Consider the following 17,270-nt stretch of genomic DNA (forward strand, 5'->3'; position numbering starts at 1 on the left):
ATATAAAGAAATACTCTTTATACGCACGCATAAAAAGTAATATATAAAGGTACACCTACTAAAAAATTGGCTTCATCATATTTTTATATGCAAACTTTAATTAAATTATAATCGTTTATGAGATATACGTATTTACAATCTTTGGGAAATTTAATGTGCGAAATGTATAATGTATACCACATATGTGTCTATTTATATATTAGTATACTTCTATGTATATTAATTCCATATATATTTTTTAATTCTATATAATTCTACATATATTAATTCTATATATATGTATCATTAACATATATTTCCATATACTAATATATAAATATACATATATCAAATGTATAATTGTAAGCGCAATATAAACATATTGCCAAAAAATTACATCCCAGTAAAAGGTAGCATAAGAATATAGAACATCCTTCATAATGCATCATATTGTAATAATTTTTTCAAGAAATATTGCGTCGACAGCTTTATTTTAAATTTCTTTTTCATTAATAATGATCACGTAATGATTCTTTTCTTTAAGAAAAAATTCTTTGATATCACTGATATCATTTCTATAAGCAAATGTTAAAAAGTAAATGTTCGTTTTTTAAGAAAAATAACGTTAATAAATACATTTATAAAACATTATCCGATTTGTGTCACAAACTTGTGACAATTATATTTACGCAAGACTTGACATTACGGTAGAGCTATGTAAACAGAAGAATACAAACTCGAAGTTAACTTGATTATTTTAAAAATTAATTCTTTGCCCTGTTATATATACGACGTCACGAGATGACATTTTTAAACCAAAATTTATTATACAATATGTTGGCTAATACATAAGTGATATTATTCGGACTGAGAGGTGGAGAGAGATCGCAGACGTCGTCTTCTCTTCCTTGATCTTGACTTCTTTTCATCGTGGAACTTTCTATGCTTTGATTTCTTGTACTCTGAGCGCGTTGACTTATGACTCTCCACGCAATCGGAATGTTTGGTTGGATGCGCATCATTTTTCGCGGAGGTGGACGACGTTACAATTGGACTCGCGGCTTCTTGCGATGAATTAAATGTTCTGCTACTGGATCTATTTGTGCGATCCTTATCTTTATGTCTGTCCTTATATTTCGATCGTCTCCAACGCAAATAGGATTTGTTGGAACGATTACTACATTGGCTGCTCGATCTCAAATGATCATCGTCCGAATCTGAGAAATAGCATGTTTTACTTTTTGATTTGGATTCAGATTGCCTTTTTGTGACTTTATTCGTAGAGGCACTGTCATCCGGTCTCCTGCCTCGTGATTCGTGATGCCTATATCCTGATACTTTATCTTGTTCAGAGACATTAGAAGACAGGCTAGTACTTCTAGATCTGGATTGTCTGCATTTATTATCTTTATTATTAGACTTCGATTTTTCTTGGGTACAAATTCTATCTTTGCTTCTCGTGGTTCTCTCACTCTTCGCTGTATAATCACTTGAACTAAGGGAACGTTTCCTTTTCGATACATATTGTCTATCACACTTCTTGGTCTTTGTTTTGCTGTCAGTCTCTGTGCTGCTATCACTATCACCGTCTGCATTCGGATAGGTTTCTTCCTTTTTGAGTTTCATTTGTTCTTTAACGCTGCATCTCTCCTTTTTTGAACGTTTCTCGTCATATTTCGTCGATGAACCTTCGGACGAGCTGGAATCACTAGAACTGTATATCCTCTTTTTCACAATCTTTCTGCTGCTTCTCTTTTTAAAGTCACTCTCCTCGGAACTGTATGAATTTCTAGATCGTTTGTTATGGCTTCTCGTCTTGTTCATTTTTTTATGTTCTTTTTCGACAAATTTCCTAGATGACAATTTTTTTGAATGATTTCGAAATCTTCTACTTGTTCCAGGATTATAATCGCTGTCAGAATTATCATCTGCACTTGTCGATGAAGATGATAAATCGGATGATATTTCTTTAGTGGCATAAGACGTACTTGGTAATGATAAATTCGCTGGCACAGTTTCTTCCGTGGTCGATCTGATGAACGAAATCAAGTCATTTTATATTTAAACTTATTTTAATAGACGATAATGAATTCCTACAGTATCACAATATTAATTGCAAATAAAGTTAGATAGGAGCAAATGCTGAACCTAATAATACAAAATGATTTTTTTCTGCAACTTACGGTATATTTTCATTAGATCTAACAGGAGACATCTCGTTATCGGACGAAACCAACTCTATGATTTCCGGTGTTCTTTCGTGACGTGGTTTCACGTAGCCAATTATCTCACACTCGCCTTCCGATTCAGAGGAAGTTGACGAAAGGACTAAAAGTTCCGGTATGTCGTAAGATGATTCTAACGAACGTAGTAGTTGTCCTACTGCACTGGGTCCTACATAATTATGAATTGTATTAAGGTTCCTGATTCGTCGTTACGTAACTTTTAATTCGCGACGTTAGAAGCGAGAAAACATGTTAAAAATTTTATGTAACATACAACGTAGCAAGATACGTAAATCTCTCAACTTATATTTATTTAACATCTGAATTATGAAACTAATCAAAAGCGCTTGTTATTTTTTCGAACCAATAGAAAATATTAAGTCTTATTGTTCGCTTATGATCGAGAATCATCAAGCAAAATTATATGATTCTTTATACCTGGTTGACTCATAGGTAGCACAGTTGGCATTACAGTGTTTACTCTTAAGTCGATCGCTTCGTCTTCAAGTATTCGCACATCCGAGTTATCAGAAAGGAAACTGATGTGGCTGCTGCTACTACTACTGCTGCTTGATGTAGATGATGTAGGTGAAACAATACGAGGTGCGTACTCGTTCGATAAACCTATAAAAAGCGGTTCGATCAGTGAACGTAATATCATTTTTCAACGTAATAATCAACTTTTTTGTATTGAGATGCCAAGTCTGAGTAAATGAGTACACACCACGTGGTAAGTAAGTAACAGCCTGATCGTATCCAACCATGTCGAAATTGGTTCGGGCAAAATTCAACAGTTCGTGTGCGAAATGATCTGTGTGTACATCGAAATAGGGTCGCACAAGATTACGAAATTCTGTACTTCTAATATCAAATTGTCTTAAGGCATCAAGTATTATATTCATCACATATGTAATATGCGTGCTGTTAGCAAGTAAAACTTGTAGCTCTCTGTTTAACCACGGTATAAGACGATCCAATTCTTGAGGATATCTCCTGTAAATTAAACAAAAAATATCAAGATAAAGTTTACGCATCATGAATTCATGCCTAATATACATAACATACATTATAATTTCGCAAAATACAATTTAATTATTCATCTAATCATTAACTAAACAGACAAGAACATCAAAACATGACAGTAGTTACCAGAGATACTTGCCTATAATATTCAGCACTACATTCACGAAAGCGACCGAATATGTCAGGTAATAAAGTAGCCCATATTCCATGTCTATATACAGTGCGTCGATAATCGGTAGGGTTATCGCGTCTACGTCTACGTTCTTCCCTAGGTACTTGAGGTGCTACACTGGGCAATTGTTCGCGTCTAGCAACTTGTTCTGGATTTAGCAAACCATGTCGACGATTACCAGTCATTGTTGTTCTGATATTCAACAGAGTTATTGAGTTTATATAATATTGAATGATCAAATTCTATTGTTATATAAATTCACCATATAATAAAATATACATTTATATATTCTACAATACCTATAAACAAATCGTGGTACATCTTCCCATCTGCCAACACCAACGTCCAAGTTAAGATCCAAAGTACTCACAACATGGGGTTGAGGAATTTGGGATTGTGCCAATTCACGAGGTACATGATATTGATCATAATCTTCCTCCGATCTTACACTGTGTATGATCGACTTAAAAGTTTGCTTACAGAGAGGACATTCTGTCTTTATCTTAGACCACTTGACCAAACAGTCAAAACAAAATTGGTGTAAACAACTGTCCGTGAAAGATGTATTAATTAGTTTTCCCAAACAGATGCTACAATTAGGAGGTGGCGAGGCTATATCATCACTTCGCTCATTACTATCTGAATTTTGTACAGGTGCTTCAGACTTTATAGGTTCTTCTACACCTGCGAGAGAATGTTTTACTTCTAATGATCCTTCCATTGTTAATTGGTTACAAAGGTCAGCTCATAGAGACATTTCTGTAAGATAAAAAATATATAGGTATTATAAACAAGCCTTAAGTATTGATAAAATTTTACTTTATTGTCTCTAACAGTTCTTTGCTACTATATATATATTTTATATGGGAAATTTTCTTTATATTTCCTATACACACACACGTGTGTATTTCATCTTCCTTCTCTTTCTGTTTTTTTACCATCTTCAACTTTTTACTAATAATGCAATATCAAATTAGGTTTGACTTTAAATATTTTCTCATGAAATGATTTTGTAATTATTTTAATATATTGTTTAGTAAGATGTCTGTTATTATAATTAATTTGCTGAATTGCTGAATGAATTGCTTTATAATTATATATACTTAAATTCATAGAATATATTGAATATCCTATAACTGATTTTTTTTTAAATCTAAAGATCTGTTCTTTGTAGCTGCATGTTCTAAAATATCTTGTAACCTCCCTTTTTTGTTTTTTTTTCCATAAATACATCTGTTTTATTTGAAATTTATTGTAAATTAGTGCAGGTATAAAAAACTGACCTTAGATATCGTATTATGTTACGCGTAAAACAGATAGATTAGTAGGCAGCGGCGATGATTTTGCTCATCTTGACGATAAAGACTTTCCATTATTTCCCGAAAAATTTACGGAACAGGAAATCAACGAATCCTCCCATACTGCTCTGGAGATCTTCCATTGTGAACTTTGTCGCATACAATTATCGTTACAATAATCCTATACAATAATGCACGTTACACGCAGAAAAAAGATGGGAAACGTCATAAATCTACTTAGTACGGTCTATATGACGTATTTTCTATAAAACACCCCCAAAAATTTTTATATTTTACTATCGTCCAAGAATGTTGGTCTCATACTTTCTATAGCTTCCCAATACCAGAATAATCCTATGCAGATCAGCAAGCACAAAAATTGCACTTTAAAGACTCAGACTCTTGACAGCAAGCAAATACTATTCTTCGCACTCCCCCACAAAGCTGCACAATGTGAAATGAGGCGAAAGCTGCTATGGCGATGTGTAATGAGCGATTCAAGCCATCGGCAAGACACAATTGCAAATCGACAGTCTTCGGGTGGTATTTCATTTGTCATATAGTTGGTAGATCGGATGTGCCGGTTGGCTGTCGCATAGAGAGTTTTCAATAACCCTAACGCACTCTTCAGGCGACTTTGAAAATTTCTACAGGATAACCAACCGTAGATGACGCGTGACCAATGAAAAAGCTATGACAATGCAAATCATGTAAAAAGAAAACACTTGGCCTTCTCGGCTGCGTTCCGATATTCACTGAAAACACCATACTGAAAATACATAGTTTGTGTCGCGTATATTATAGATTTTCAGTGCTGGCGATGAATATCGAAATAGCCGATCCTCGTAGGAAAGCAGTATCAGGCTGATTTTAATCAAATTTTAATCAAGCTAATCGACGATTTACTCAGCTGATAGGATCGTCGCCAATATGATACATGAAAGAGTTCGTCGTCGTGAAAAAATGGATTGAAAACATTATTGCTTGGTATTCATTTCAGCTACAGTAGAATTTATTGTCGATAACGACCTGTCGGCGTTTCTAAATATACACGTATGCTTTAAAAAGAAACGAGAGAGAGAGAAAAATGAAAAATATATATAAATCAATCACTCGCACGGTTCTTAAGACATAATGGGCTATCAAAGATCGATATTTTCATGATTGTTTAGATGTCGATGTTCCTTCAACGTCTTTGAAATCGTCTCCATTCCTAATGGTCTGATGCATTAGATCAGAACACGTATGCACACACGCACGAACTTATCAGCCTTGTCAGCAGGGATGTACGTGCTTCATCGAATTTGAATTACATACGTAAATTGTACATTAATACCAACCGTGAGTGCGTAAAAGTGCGAGGTTACCCGTACAGCATAAACATGGCCTCGCGGTATAGTCACGGTGTTCAGCGAGTTTTAGCGAAATTAGAAGCATCGATAAATTCGGAAAATTATTATGAGGCTCATCAGATGTACAGGACATTGTATTTCAGGTGAGTCAGCCGCCGCGATCGTTTCGCGTCGTCAAAGTGTCTTTTTCCCATGCGCAATCCTCATCGTGTCTGTCTAACCTCTGCTTGCAGATACCTCGGCCAGAAAAAATATTCGGAACTTTTGGAATTGCTATATAATGGATCAATGCTTTTATTACAGCACGATCAGGTATGCGAGTAGTCGCGCGAGTCGAGTATCGTTGTCGAGTGTCGTGTCCTTTAAAAATGATAATCGGGATTTTCAACGAGATCGAACATCCACTCAGAGTCGTGCTTCTTTGAAGTAATCATAAATGATTAATTGAAGTGTTAATATATTCTTGTACTGGCACAGTTAATTCGAGTCAGTTGCGGACGATAATTCGACCAGTCTCCATGTCATGTCGTAATTATACAACTCCGTAGTAACTCTGTCTCTTGCAGCATGCCAGTGGAGCTGACTTAGGAATTTTATTTATCAATGTTTTAACACAATCTGAGACAGAACCCACGCAGAGTTTCTTCGAAAAGATTACAACTCTGTTTGGTACAATGAGCCCCATGTTCCCTGAGAGAGAGGTGTTTATACAATCTGCTCTCAAATGGAGTATAAAAGGCACAGATTATAAAACTGGTCATCCAGACTTGCATCAGAAGATAGCGCAAATATTTTGGAGAGGTAATCAAGGAGGAAGCATTGCTGATAATGAATGCTTATTTCATGCATGTCATATGTATGTGTATAGATGTATATATGACAAACTGATTATTTTATTAGAGAAAAATTATATAATGGCAAGGCAGCACTTTATGCATAGTAGAGATGGTTCTGGATGCGCAGCAATGTTGGTAGAACTTCACGAGCAGCGTGGATATATGAATGAAATAGACCTCTTTATAGCTCATGCAGTTTTTCAGTAAGCATACTAACTTCATCAATATTAATGTTGTAGCTCTTACAAAATGTTTAACATTACCATATATATATATATAACAAGATGAAAGATATAAAATAATATAAAAGACACGAGCTGTGTTATATATAAAGTGATTATACCAAAAGTAATGGGTCTATTCTAGGTATCTTTGTCTACAAAACAAAGCAACCGCAAAGGAAGCCTTTAATTCTTATACTTCAAGGCACCCGAAAATAAGTAGTGGCCCGCCATATCTTCTTCCTCTATTAAACTTTTTGTTTTTTCTACTAAAAACAATCGACAGGTAAATTTATAGCATAGGTTCCATCTCACGATGTCTAAACGTCTTCAATCTTGCAACTGTTCCCTAGCTGCTTGATCTGATACATTTTACAGTGGAAAATTAGCGGTGTTCACAGTACTCTGCGATCAGTACCAGATATCTTTAAACAGAGATCCATGTTATCGACAGTACTTAGACAAAATAGGCCAACTCTTTTTCAATATTCCACCACCGCGTCCACGTAATCAGGGACTATTCAGCTCGTTACTGCAGTCCTTTTTTAATGGCCTGGAAGATGATGAATACGACGATGAGCAACGAAATACTGCCTCAACCTCATATGCTGTGCAAGAACTTGATTGATTAAAGATGAGGCAGCGTTGTGCAGTGTGATGCTAAATATATGGAACTTTTATATATAAATACATATTATTCCTCGACCCAAATACTTTCACTGATATCACGCTCGTATTATCCAAATACGAAGTTTTAAATCGCGGAACTTACAACTGGAAGAAGAAGAAAAGTCTGTACGTGTAAATCGAAGAATGAAAGTATGTGGGACGACTTCTTACCAGGAATTTATCAAAGTTGTAAGTTACATACACTGAATTCACAATAGTGCATAGATACATCTTGATTCTTTTTATACATACCTGTAATAAGACTTCTTTTTAATCGAGTCGTAAGTTATTACGGATGTGCAATAATAAGATGTATACTTTTGCATATAAAAGCATAATCTACAAAGGACTACTATTCAAAACGTAAGTACTGACAAATATGTATATATTTAGTATATATCTCTATGTATGTGTATATACTTCGTATATACATTACTTATAGGATTTTGAGGAAAAAATATCCAATCTTAATTTAATATCGTGTTTTCACCTTAGTTTAGGAAAAACAAAAATTATATTATTCTGGTTAAATAGTTAATACTCACACTTGTTGTCATTCTGTATATGCTGTTATGAATTCAGCAATCATACTTGGACTTTGAATAAAATCCTTGCCATTAGCTACAACTTGTATACCATGCATATAATTACATCAATGTATACTTGCGTGTAACTGCTGGATCGAAAATTTATTTTATATGAACTGAATCATGTGTGACAAATAAATGTGACATAACTATAGCATCCGAGATAAAAGAATGTTTATCGGGGATACTGTTGCCGATGAATTAGAGGAACGAATTGTATCCAGGACAACAAAGATATATTTATTTATCGAATTTCGTATAATATTATAAGCAAGAATTGTTTAAAACTCTAGTGAAAAATACGTATTTAATTAAGGAATTTAACGGCCATTATTGTGTGACAAGAGAGACAAGATTTCACAATATCAATTAATAAGAATAACATAATATTGCTGTGTACTAAAAAAAAGAAGAAAAACTGAAAACATAGACAACATTTAGCTAATAAATTGAAATTTCTAATAAGTAGTGTCCCCCTCCTTATAATAGAAACATACATGTAAGTACATTGAGTATCCTTTGTTAATAATCCTCCGGAACATAATCATTGTTACATACACTAATGTATGATAATTAAATTATTATCACACATTATCACATACATACTGTAAATGATTGAAGCCTATTCTTACAAATGCAAATTAAATTTACCGAAAATCGATATTGTGCATTTGATATTAATATTTTGATGAATATGTACTATTTTCTTGAATAATGTGCATTCTGTTAACAAATTGATCCCAATTTATTTGATCTTCGGATACTTTGTATGCGAATATCGTATCAATCTATGATACTAATCTTACAATTTCATATGCATATGAGAATGTAAGATTAGTATTTTAAAAACTTTATATGTATATATACATACATATATATATGTATGTATGTATGTATATATATATATATATATATATACCAGGTGTGTCGGTAATTCCTTTCCGGTTTTTTCGCTAAAGAAAACACGTTATTTACAATGGATAGTTAAAATATATTTATTCAAAGTATTGGCCATTTGATTCTATACATTTTGCCCATCTCAGGCAATTTATGGATGCCATTCCAAAAGAACTGTTTCTCCTTTGAGCTAAACCATTCATCGAGCCATTTTTTAACTTCTTCGAAATCGGCGAAGTACTGCTCTGCAAGCGCGTGCCCCATCGATGCGAAAAGGTGGTAGTCGGATGGAGTCAGGTCTGGAGAGTACGGCGGGTGCGATAAAACTTCCCATCCAAGTGATTTCAACACTTCTTTGACTGGTTTTGCTGTATGAGACGGCGCGTTGTCATGCTGCAAAATTACCTTATCGTGTCTTTGAGCGTATTGTGGACGTTTTTCGATCAATGCACAGTTCAAATTGATCATTTGTTGTTGGTAGCGATCAGTATTAACTGTTTCTCCAGGTTTCAACAGTTCATAATATACGACACCAACCTGGTCCCATCAGCACAGAGCATGGTCTTGCGACCAAAGCGATTTGGCCTTGCAGTCGATGGGCCGCCTTCGCCAGGTGATAACCATGAATTTTTTCGCTTGGGATTTTCGAAATAAATCCATTTTTCATCACCCGTTACTATTCGATGCAGAAATGACTTCCTTTCATACCTTTGAAGCAGCATTTCACTGACGATTTTTCGATTTTCCAATTGCCTGTCATTCAATTCATGTAGCACCCATCTTCCCATCTTTTAGATCTTTCCCATCGCTTGTAATCGTTCACAAATTGCTACTCGGCTCACATTCAACTTTTCTGCCAATTGTTTTTGAGTTTGTGTTGGGTCTTCATCCAATAACTCCTGCAATTCCGCATCTTCAAACATTTTCGGCCTATCAGGACATTTTTTGTCTTGAACGTTGAAATCACATTTGAATTGTCGAAACCACGTTTCACATGTTCTTATGGTTGGAGCATGCTCATCGTAAGTCTCTGCCAGCAAACGATGACTTTCAGCGGCTTTTTTCTTTTGATTAAACAAGAAAAGTAATGCGTGCCGCAAATGCACGTTTTCAGGCACAAAACTAGACATTTTCAAAAAATTATAAATCTATAACGCTGTTATTTTGGCGGAACGTAACTTGTGTAGTTTTGAGGTTAATGTCAGTAGAATAAAATGACATATGTATCAAATCATAACATTGCATACTTATGGCTAGTGACATCTGTTACAAAAACCGGAAAGTAATTACCGACATACCTGGTATATATATATCGTATATATATATATATATATATATATCGTATATCGTATATATATATATATATATATTGTACATATATTTGTATAAATTGCATATTTTGAAAATATGATATGATAACAAATAACTACTACTACTACTACTACTACTACTACTACTACTACTACTACTACTACTACTACTACTACTACTACTGTAGGAATAGCTTTCTCCAAAATAAAGAATCTTTTATCTGATAATTATTAATTAGATGTAATTCTTGAGTAAAAAAATGTGTATACGTGACCATCGTTATATTACTAATTAAAATTAATATTAACTGTTTCACACAATACAACGGATTATTGACATTTTTCTTAAATTGTATTTTTTATCTCGATATATTCATACGATCTCGTATTATCGTAAATAATTATTGGTTCAATTGAAAGACTTATTAATTTACTTGAAAACAACGTATATTAAATACAGAAAAATAACGAAATTGATAACTAAACGAATAATAATGAAAACTATAAGTATGTTGCAAAATAAAAAGAATTATATAATTTAAATAACGCAAAGTATAAATATGGTAAGAGTGACTGAAATTTGTATCATATTAACATTCAATTGCATAAAAGCATGATGCTAAATATAACAATAATTAATATACGAAATGCTAAATATAACAATAATTAATATACGAAATAATAACCATATATAGTTTATTAAAAATATAAATCTTATATTTATCAAACTGTCTTGAAAATTGGTATACATGATATTCTTCCATTATGAAACAATCTTCAATAATATTTTATTTACGTAGGAAATTACTTTTTTGTTATTTAATATTATTCATCTTATATTGTACAAATATTCTACAAATAACGGTCACATCGTTAATTATACAGTATCATAAACTTCTATATACATCTAAGTTGCTAGTATCTAAGCATATTTAAGTGTAAATCAAGTATGCTTACAACAATCTAACATACGATATAAAAATCTGTGTACAATACAGATCCATGCTTCGTGTCGTTTTCTACAATGTTCCTTATAAAAACATTGTAAAAAATGGCGCACGGCTGAACTTGCGAAAATTAGCGAATCTATCACTACTGCGATATTAATATGTTTCAAGACCGGGAATTAGAAATTTGTTTGAAAATGTTTCTACTTCCTCCCTCAGATGCGCGACTTTCGCCTTAATACTCTCGTTAGTATTTAATACTCTCTTGTAATCGTCCAGCTTTGGTCCCGAGATAGCAGTTACTTCCTTCGAAAGCAGTAATCCTGCAGAAGAATAATATAAAATTATGATTACGGTAATCTCTTAATGCGTAGACCATGTTATTTGAGTCACAATGTTTAGCTCGTTAGCACTTAAAAGCCGCACTTAAAAGCCGCTTGAGCACAAATACCAGGAATCAAGAATGTTACCTCTATGTATGAATTCCGCAACTTTGTCGATATCGGCCTCGACCAGGCCGCGAGTGGTAAGCGCTGGTGTTCCTAGTCTAATGCCGCTGGGATTCAGCGCACTTTTGTCACCAGGAACAGTATTCTTGTTGCACGCGATGGAGATCGATTCCAAGATTCTCTCCGCTTTCGAACCGGTGATACTCATAGGTCGCAGGTCCACCAGAAGCATGTGCACGTCTGTCCCACCCGTGCTGATCTTGTAACCGCGGTCCTGCAGACTGAGGCACAGTCTCTTCGCATTGGCCACTACTTGCTTCTGATAAGCAAGGAACTCCGGCGACTTGACCTGCTTCATGGTGGTAGCTATGCCGGCGATAGCGTTATTGTGGGGTCCACCTTGAAGGCCTGGGAAAACCGCCTGATTGATCTTATTCTCGATGTCGTACATGATCTTCTTCCCATCCTTCGCGATGCTTCGGATACCTTTCCGGTAAAAGATAACGCCGGCGCGCGGACCTCTGCAATAGACAAAGGAAGATGTCTCAACCTTTCAGTTATTTTTCAGTAAGTGAATTCAATTGTTATAATATAATATATATTTATATACCGTAAAGTTTTATGTGTGGTCGTCGAAACAACGTCGCTGTATTCGAAAGGACTGGATATTAATCCAGCGGCAACCAAACCCGAGACGTGCGCCATGTCGCTGAAAAGATAGGCGTTATTCTCGTCGGCGATCTGACGGAAACGTTTGTAATCCAGACATCTGCTATAGCAGGAGATTCCAGCGACGATGACTCTCGGCTTGAACAATTTCGCAAGTTCTGCACACTTGTCGTAGTCGATCAGACCCGTCTCGGGATTGACTTTATATGGCATGGATTCGAAGAAGATGGATGTGGCAGAAATCTTTTTGGATGCTGTGAAGAAACCTACGCAGACGAGATTGATCGTGAAGCAGTTTGCGGCGCACATACGTAAATTTGTATATTTATTCACATTTACCATGAGTGAGATGCCCGCCATCGGGCAGATCCAAGCCCATTATACGTCCATGAGGTTCTATCAGGCCCGTGTATACCGCTAAATTAGCTGGACTTCCTGAATAAGGCTGCACGTTACAGCCCCATTCTTCAGGATTTAGATTGAAAGCTTCCAAGGCACGTTTCTGCGTTAGTAACTCAATCTCGTCGATGTATTCATTTCCACCATAATATCTGTAAACATGTAAGAGTAGAGAAAGAGAGGAGAATTCGACTCTCATCGAAATTTTGAACAATTTCACGGTAAAAAATGCGATATCAAAAAAAGTAATCATGATAAAAGATTAATACCTTTGACCAGGCATTCCCTCGCTGTACTTGTTGTGCAAACACGAACTCAGGCACTGCAGTACACTGAGAGATGTGAAGTTCTCACTCGCAATCAACTCCAACCCATATTTCTGTCGTTTCTTTTCCTTCTTTATCAACTCAAAGAGCTCGGGATCGGTTTCCCAAATATTGGAATAGAGTATGGATGTCATGTTCTGTTAATAATTGTAACATAGTCTAATTACAATAAATTCATTATTTAGTATAATCAATTGAATTAATATAATCAATAAATTTAATCTAATTAATTGGATAACAATGTGTAATGTTTGTGAAATCATGATTTTTAATTGAATGATGCAGTAATAATTATTAAAATATTTTTCAAGCTCTTCAGATTTTAATATGCTTTCTTGCTCTATTTTTAGTTTGATGTTACCTCACAATAAGTCTTGGAAATAATCCGAATTGTATTAATAAATTTCGTTAACGAACACTTGGAGATTATCGAGAGACGAAATGAGTGTTACAGCGACTGCATCTGAATACTATGTAACATATCGCGTTTGTAGTTCGGTTCATAACTCGAAAGAAGTTCAAAGTATATCATTTGATAACCCCACGCGTGGTGTAATGAGAACAAAAACATATTTAGACCCGACGATTCAGAATGTACAATGATTAATCTTACTTCGTTTTCCATCGGCATTCGTGGTGAATGATCGATGAAGAAATCTTCCCGATAAATATCGTATGATGAATGTGTTATCATAACAGAGGGAGATAAAGTATCGCTTTGTGATAAGTCAGATAACATTTGTATAATTTTTTAAAATTACATTATATAAGATAATGTTAAGTAGGGGGTTAATGCGGGAATGTTAAAAGACAAAAACAAATATTGTGTTAAAAAACATAAAAAAGTGGACAATAATTTTTCGAAAATTGAATTTTGTCAAAAATTGACAAAATTCATCGACAAATGAGTCAAAAAAGCCAAATAAACAATACACAAATTATGCAGCAGCATAATTCGCGCTTACCGTTTATTTCTCTTAAGATTCAGAGAAGATTCGAAAAAGAAAATCATAATAGTCAAAGGGTATCCGTCGACAAAGTTCGTAACGTGTTTTGAGGTTGGTCGGAGATTAATCTAGCTAGCAAGGTCATTTTTACGCGACATTGTCAAGATCTACCGGGAGTATGCTCCATTTGACTACGTGCAATAGCAATAACGAAAAACATCTCTTACTGCATGAGGGATTTTATCGTTTGAGAGACCTTTACAGTCGCGCGCATATCAATTTTGAAGTCGCGTGATTATTTCAAAGATATAACTCACTCGCTTCGGCATGCAACAGGTGGTCGAAAGATGAACGCCTCTTCGCGCCGGCAAGCAGATCCGCGGAGTGCGTGTCGCTACCTCGACGAAATGTCTGACGCAATAATGCCGGGCGTTCAGCAGATTCTCGGTCAATTGAAAAGCGCGCCGATTCACAGTCGACCAATTGCCGGCCATCTCGCACTTCGCAACTGCTGTAGCGACCGATGGATGATTACGTCACTCACGTGTCCGCTCAAGTCACAACGTCGTGTCTGATCCTCTGCGCGCCGTCGTGATTTCTCTGCTCGGGGGGGAATAAGCGCACAGATAATTAATTTGACTTTTTCCTTTGTGCTTCCGTTGCAGATCGAATCGCAAATGGTATCCATCAACCTATGGACGCGAGAACTGTCGAGTCGCCGCGCATGTGTCCCGTGACGTCACGAGTGCCACCCGCGAGGGAAAGCATGTTTATTTTTTCCGCGCGAAATCCGAGCGACTAAGAGTCCGGCAACCGCTACAAATGCTTTGAAGCGTTTCTCTTTCTCGTTCTATTTCTCGGATGCAAACGAAGAAAGAGAGAGAAGTAAAAACGCTTCGAAGCATTTGTAGCGATTGATGGACCGCACCCTAATATATTCTACGAAATTTCAAACTTACCGTTTATTGTTTCAGTATTGCAAGAAAAAACGTGCGATGCAGGAGGATTCTTCTCACGTAGGATTTACTCGTCAAGTCGCATGTCTTCTCTCTCTCTCATCGACGACTACTGTTCGACTCCCGCTGCTATACCAGCAGAGACACAAATACGTTTTAAAAGTGTGTTTACTTCTTATAATATACATGTACATCGGACGTCGTATATGTTATCGACATTGTAATTAAGATTCCTTGTATACAATTCACAAGCTTGCATATGATGGGTAAATTGGGTGGAGAACATTGCGAGGAAATTTGATAAATTGTACTTTCACCTCTCTGATAACTTGTGAGGATCTGTTTTAGAATATATTGAATAGATGAACAATAATAAATACATATTAAACAGTAATAAATAAATTTAAATAAATTAAAAAAAAATATTAAGACATAATAAATATGTGACATCTGATGCACCAGACTAAAATAAAATATTCTTGATGCTTAGACATATGTTTACATGTGACTTGACTTGATACTACTTGCTGTTTTTGACACATATATTACTCTTATTTCTTACATGTACAATAATCTCATGTATTATTTAAACATTTTCCAAATAATTTCCTGTGATTATGTGTGAGCATTTACGTCACATATACTTTAAAAAAAATCAAATATTAAAAAACACTTTAATAATTAAAAAAATGAGCGATTTTCTCACTTCTGTCATTTCTTATCCTTTACATTTAAAATTTCACAAAGATCCAACAAATTTGAAATATGAATTTTTTCTATTTTTCTATTTTAATTCAATGATTCGTTCGTTTCATTTGACTATAATGTCTTACTATATTTGTCGATGCGCCATTGTACGTTTCTGAAACACGATTGATGACGTCGTTGAGTAATTTTCATCGCTCAATCGAATTTGTACACAGCAGTATCTCCCAGTGAAAATGTATTCAATCAATAAGTCTGCGATGGACATAATGGAAAAAAATCTGCTCAAGCTCGCCTCATCTTGAGATTCACGATAGAATACTTACTTTCCAGGTGACGACCGCAGTGTTCCTTTCAAGATCGCTTCCAAGTCGCGCTTCTTCAAGAAATCTAAAGGCTCGTCTACATTAGCTGTAAGAGCAAGGCTGTAAGGTTGCAAGACAAGAAATGAAATATTTTCATTCGCTGACAGCTTACGTTACTGCCTTACAGCCTTACTTTTACAGCTATTGTAGACGAGTCTTTATAGTTACCGCAAGATGCTTGGACGAAAAGATTCGCAATTCTCGGACGATGCAAAGAGACTCAGCTTCGGCAACGAGCAGGCTGCAACTTCGCTAAGGCGAATTGTGCGATTTCGCGTCGCTCCTTCGAAAGTAGTGCACTATACGGCGATTGAGACTTTTTCTTGCTTCGTACATGCGCACATACGCATGCAACTCCCAGTCTGGATCAGCCGTTCGAGTCGACATTTTTATCAAGGCCTCCGAATGCTTTCCCTTATCGTTTGTCTATCTTTCCTTTCCCCACATAGCACACGGATGTCCACTGGACATCCACTATATGTTCATTTTTTTACAAAAGACGTCCATAGGACGTACGTTTGTCACAACTTCGGACATGAACGTTCGATGGACGTACATCGGACGTCCTACAGGTCCGATGTCCAAATAAGGACATCCTTGTTACGTCCAATTAATGTCCACGGACGTAAATCGGACATACGGACATAAATTGGACGTGAAACGTACATCCACTGGATGTCCGGTGCTGTCTGGGTCGTTGTGTCGATTTGCCCATTTCCGCAATGATTCTTCGATCCATTCGCGTATTGAATACTTCATCCTCAACGAGTATATATCTTATGATTTAACAAAACATTTTTTTGCTATATATAGGTCTGTTTAATAATCGATCGTTAGACGAGACATTAATTTTTCGTCTGCAGTGACCTTACGTGGAGATATGTACGCGATCATATGGAGATCCGCAAATATCGGTTCGATATTAAGCAACAACAAGT

The 17,270-nt window shown here is 35.6% G+C and overlaps 3 protein-coding genes across 9 annotated transcripts; 1 reads left to right on the forward strand and 2 right to left on the reverse strand.

Annotated features, from left to right (window-relative positions):
• Nucleotides 1-483: 483 nt before the first annotated feature.
• On the reverse strand, nt 484-5,217 carry LOC105183277 (E3 ubiquitin-protein ligase Topors). 3 transcript variants are annotated; one of them, XM_011141281.3, is made up of 8 exons: nt 5,022-5,217; nt 4,683-4,878; nt 3,699-4,158; nt 3,367-3,591; nt 2,929-3,197; nt 2,643-2,828; nt 2,163-2,373; nt 484-2,011 (listed from the first exon to the last, which is right to left on the reverse strand). In XM_011141281.3, exons 3-8 carry the CDS (start codon nt 4,118-4,120, stop codon nt 838-840), a joined length of 2,487 nt encoding a protein of 828 aa, XP_011139583.1. In that variant the 5' UTR covers nt 4,121-4,158; nt 4,683-4,878; nt 5,022-5,217; the 3' UTR covers nt 484-837. The 3 variants fall into 3 exon arrangements, with proteins under 3 accessions (XP_011139583.1, XP_011139584.1, XP_011139582.1); XM_011141282.3 differs by lacking the exon at nt 4,683-4,878; XM_011141280.3 differs by having other exon boundaries at nt 4,683-5,217.
• Nucleotides 5,218-5,526: 309 nt separating this feature from the next.
• Nucleotides 5,527-7,800, forward strand: LOC105183278 (Golgi to ER traffic protein 4 homolog). 2 transcript variants are annotated; one of them, XM_025296662.1, is made up of 7 exons: nt 5,527-5,684; nt 5,870-6,192; nt 6,283-6,361; nt 6,616-6,850; nt 6,950-7,088; nt 7,252-7,392; nt 7,485-7,800. In XM_025296662.1, the coding sequence occupies exons 2-7, from the start codon at nt 6,080-6,082 to the stop codon at nt 7,732-7,734; spliced, it is 957 nt and encodes a 318-aa protein (XP_025152447.1). In that variant the 5' UTR covers nt 5,527-5,684; nt 5,870-6,079; the 3' UTR covers nt 7,735-7,800. The 2 variants fall into 2 exon arrangements, with proteins under 2 accessions (XP_025152447.1, XP_011139585.1); XM_011141283.3 differs by lacking the exon at nt 5,527-5,684 and having other exon boundaries at nt 5,810-6,192.
• A 3,611-nt stretch (nt 7,801-11,411) lies between these two features.
• Shmt (serine hydroxymethyl transferase) lies at nt 11,412-16,373 on the reverse strand. Of its 4 annotated transcripts, XM_011141284.3 has the most exons (8): nt 16,294-16,373; nt 15,266-15,391; nt 14,624-14,906; nt 13,303-13,496; nt 12,974-13,185; nt 12,576-12,900; nt 11,987-12,486; nt 11,412-11,839 (listed from the first exon to the last, which is right to left on the reverse strand). In XM_011141284.3, exons 3-8 carry the CDS (start codon nt 14,798-14,800, stop codon nt 11,673-11,675), a joined length of 1,575 nt encoding a protein of 524 aa, XP_011139586.1. In that variant the 5' UTR covers nt 14,801-14,906; nt 15,266-15,391; nt 16,294-16,373; the 3' UTR covers nt 11,412-11,672. The 4 variants fall into 4 exon arrangements, with proteins under 4 accessions (XP_011139586.1, XP_019697011.1, XP_011139588.2 ...); XM_019841452.2 differs by lacking the exons at nt 15,266-15,391; nt 16,294-16,373 and having other exon boundaries at nt 14,624-14,957; XM_011141286.3 differs by lacking the exons at nt 14,624-14,906; nt 15,266-15,391; nt 16,294-16,373 and adding an exon at nt 13,973-14,005 and having other exon boundaries at nt 11,413-11,839.
• Nucleotides 16,374-17,270: the final 897 nt, after the last annotated feature.

The sequence above is a fragment of the Harpegnathos saltator genome, unplaced genomic scaffold (assembly GCF_003227715.2).
Source record: "Harpegnathos saltator strain DR-91 unplaced genomic scaffold, Hsal_v8.6 scaffold155, whole genome shotgun sequence".
Lineage (NCBI taxonomy): Eukaryota > Metazoa > Arthropoda > Insecta > Hymenoptera > Formicidae > Harpegnathos > Harpegnathos saltator.

What these genes read in the sequence shown, in the direction of transcription:
- LOC105183277 (XM_011141282.3), bottom strand. Translation starts at nt 4,120, where the DNA reads ATGGAAGGATCATTAGAAGTAAAACATTCTCTCGCAGGTGTAGAAGAA. An exon ending in GTACCACGATTTGTTTATAG is followed by an intron (nt 3,592 to 3,698) that starts GTATTGTAGAAT and finishes GTTGAATATCAG; the next exon opens with AACAACAATGACTGGTAATC. An exon ending in TGTAGTGCTGAATATTATAG is followed by an intron (nt 3,198 to 3,366) that starts GCAAGTATCTCT and finishes TTTAATTTACAG; the next exon opens with GAGATATCCTCAAGAATTGG.
- LOC105183278 (XM_025296662.1), top strand. Translation starts at nt 6,080, where the DNA reads ATGGCCTCGCGGTATAGTCACGGTGTTCAGCGAGTTTTAGCGAAATTA. An exon ending in AGCGCAAATATTTTGGAGAG is followed by an intron (nt 6,851 to 6,949) that starts GTAATCAAGGAG and finishes TTATTTTATTAG; the next exon opens with AGAAAAATTATATAATGGCA. An exon ending in ATAGCTCATGCAGTTTTTCA is followed by an intron (nt 7,089 to 7,251) that starts GTAAGCATACTA and finishes GGTCTATTCTAG; the next exon opens with GTATCTTTGTCTACAAAACA.
- Shmt (XM_011141284.3), bottom strand. Translation starts at nt 14,800, where the DNA reads ATGGCCGGCAATTGGTCGACTGTGAATCGGCGCGCTTTTCAATTGACC. An exon ending in GAGGGAATGCCTGGTCAAAG is followed by an intron (nt 13,186 to 13,302) that starts GTATTAATCTTT and finishes ACATGTTTACAG; the next exon opens with ATATTATGGTGGAAATGAAT. An exon ending in TGCGGAATTCATACATAGAG is followed by an intron (nt 11,840 to 11,986) that starts GTAACATTCTTG and finishes ATTCTTCTGCAG; the next exon opens with GATTACTGCTTTCGAAGGAA.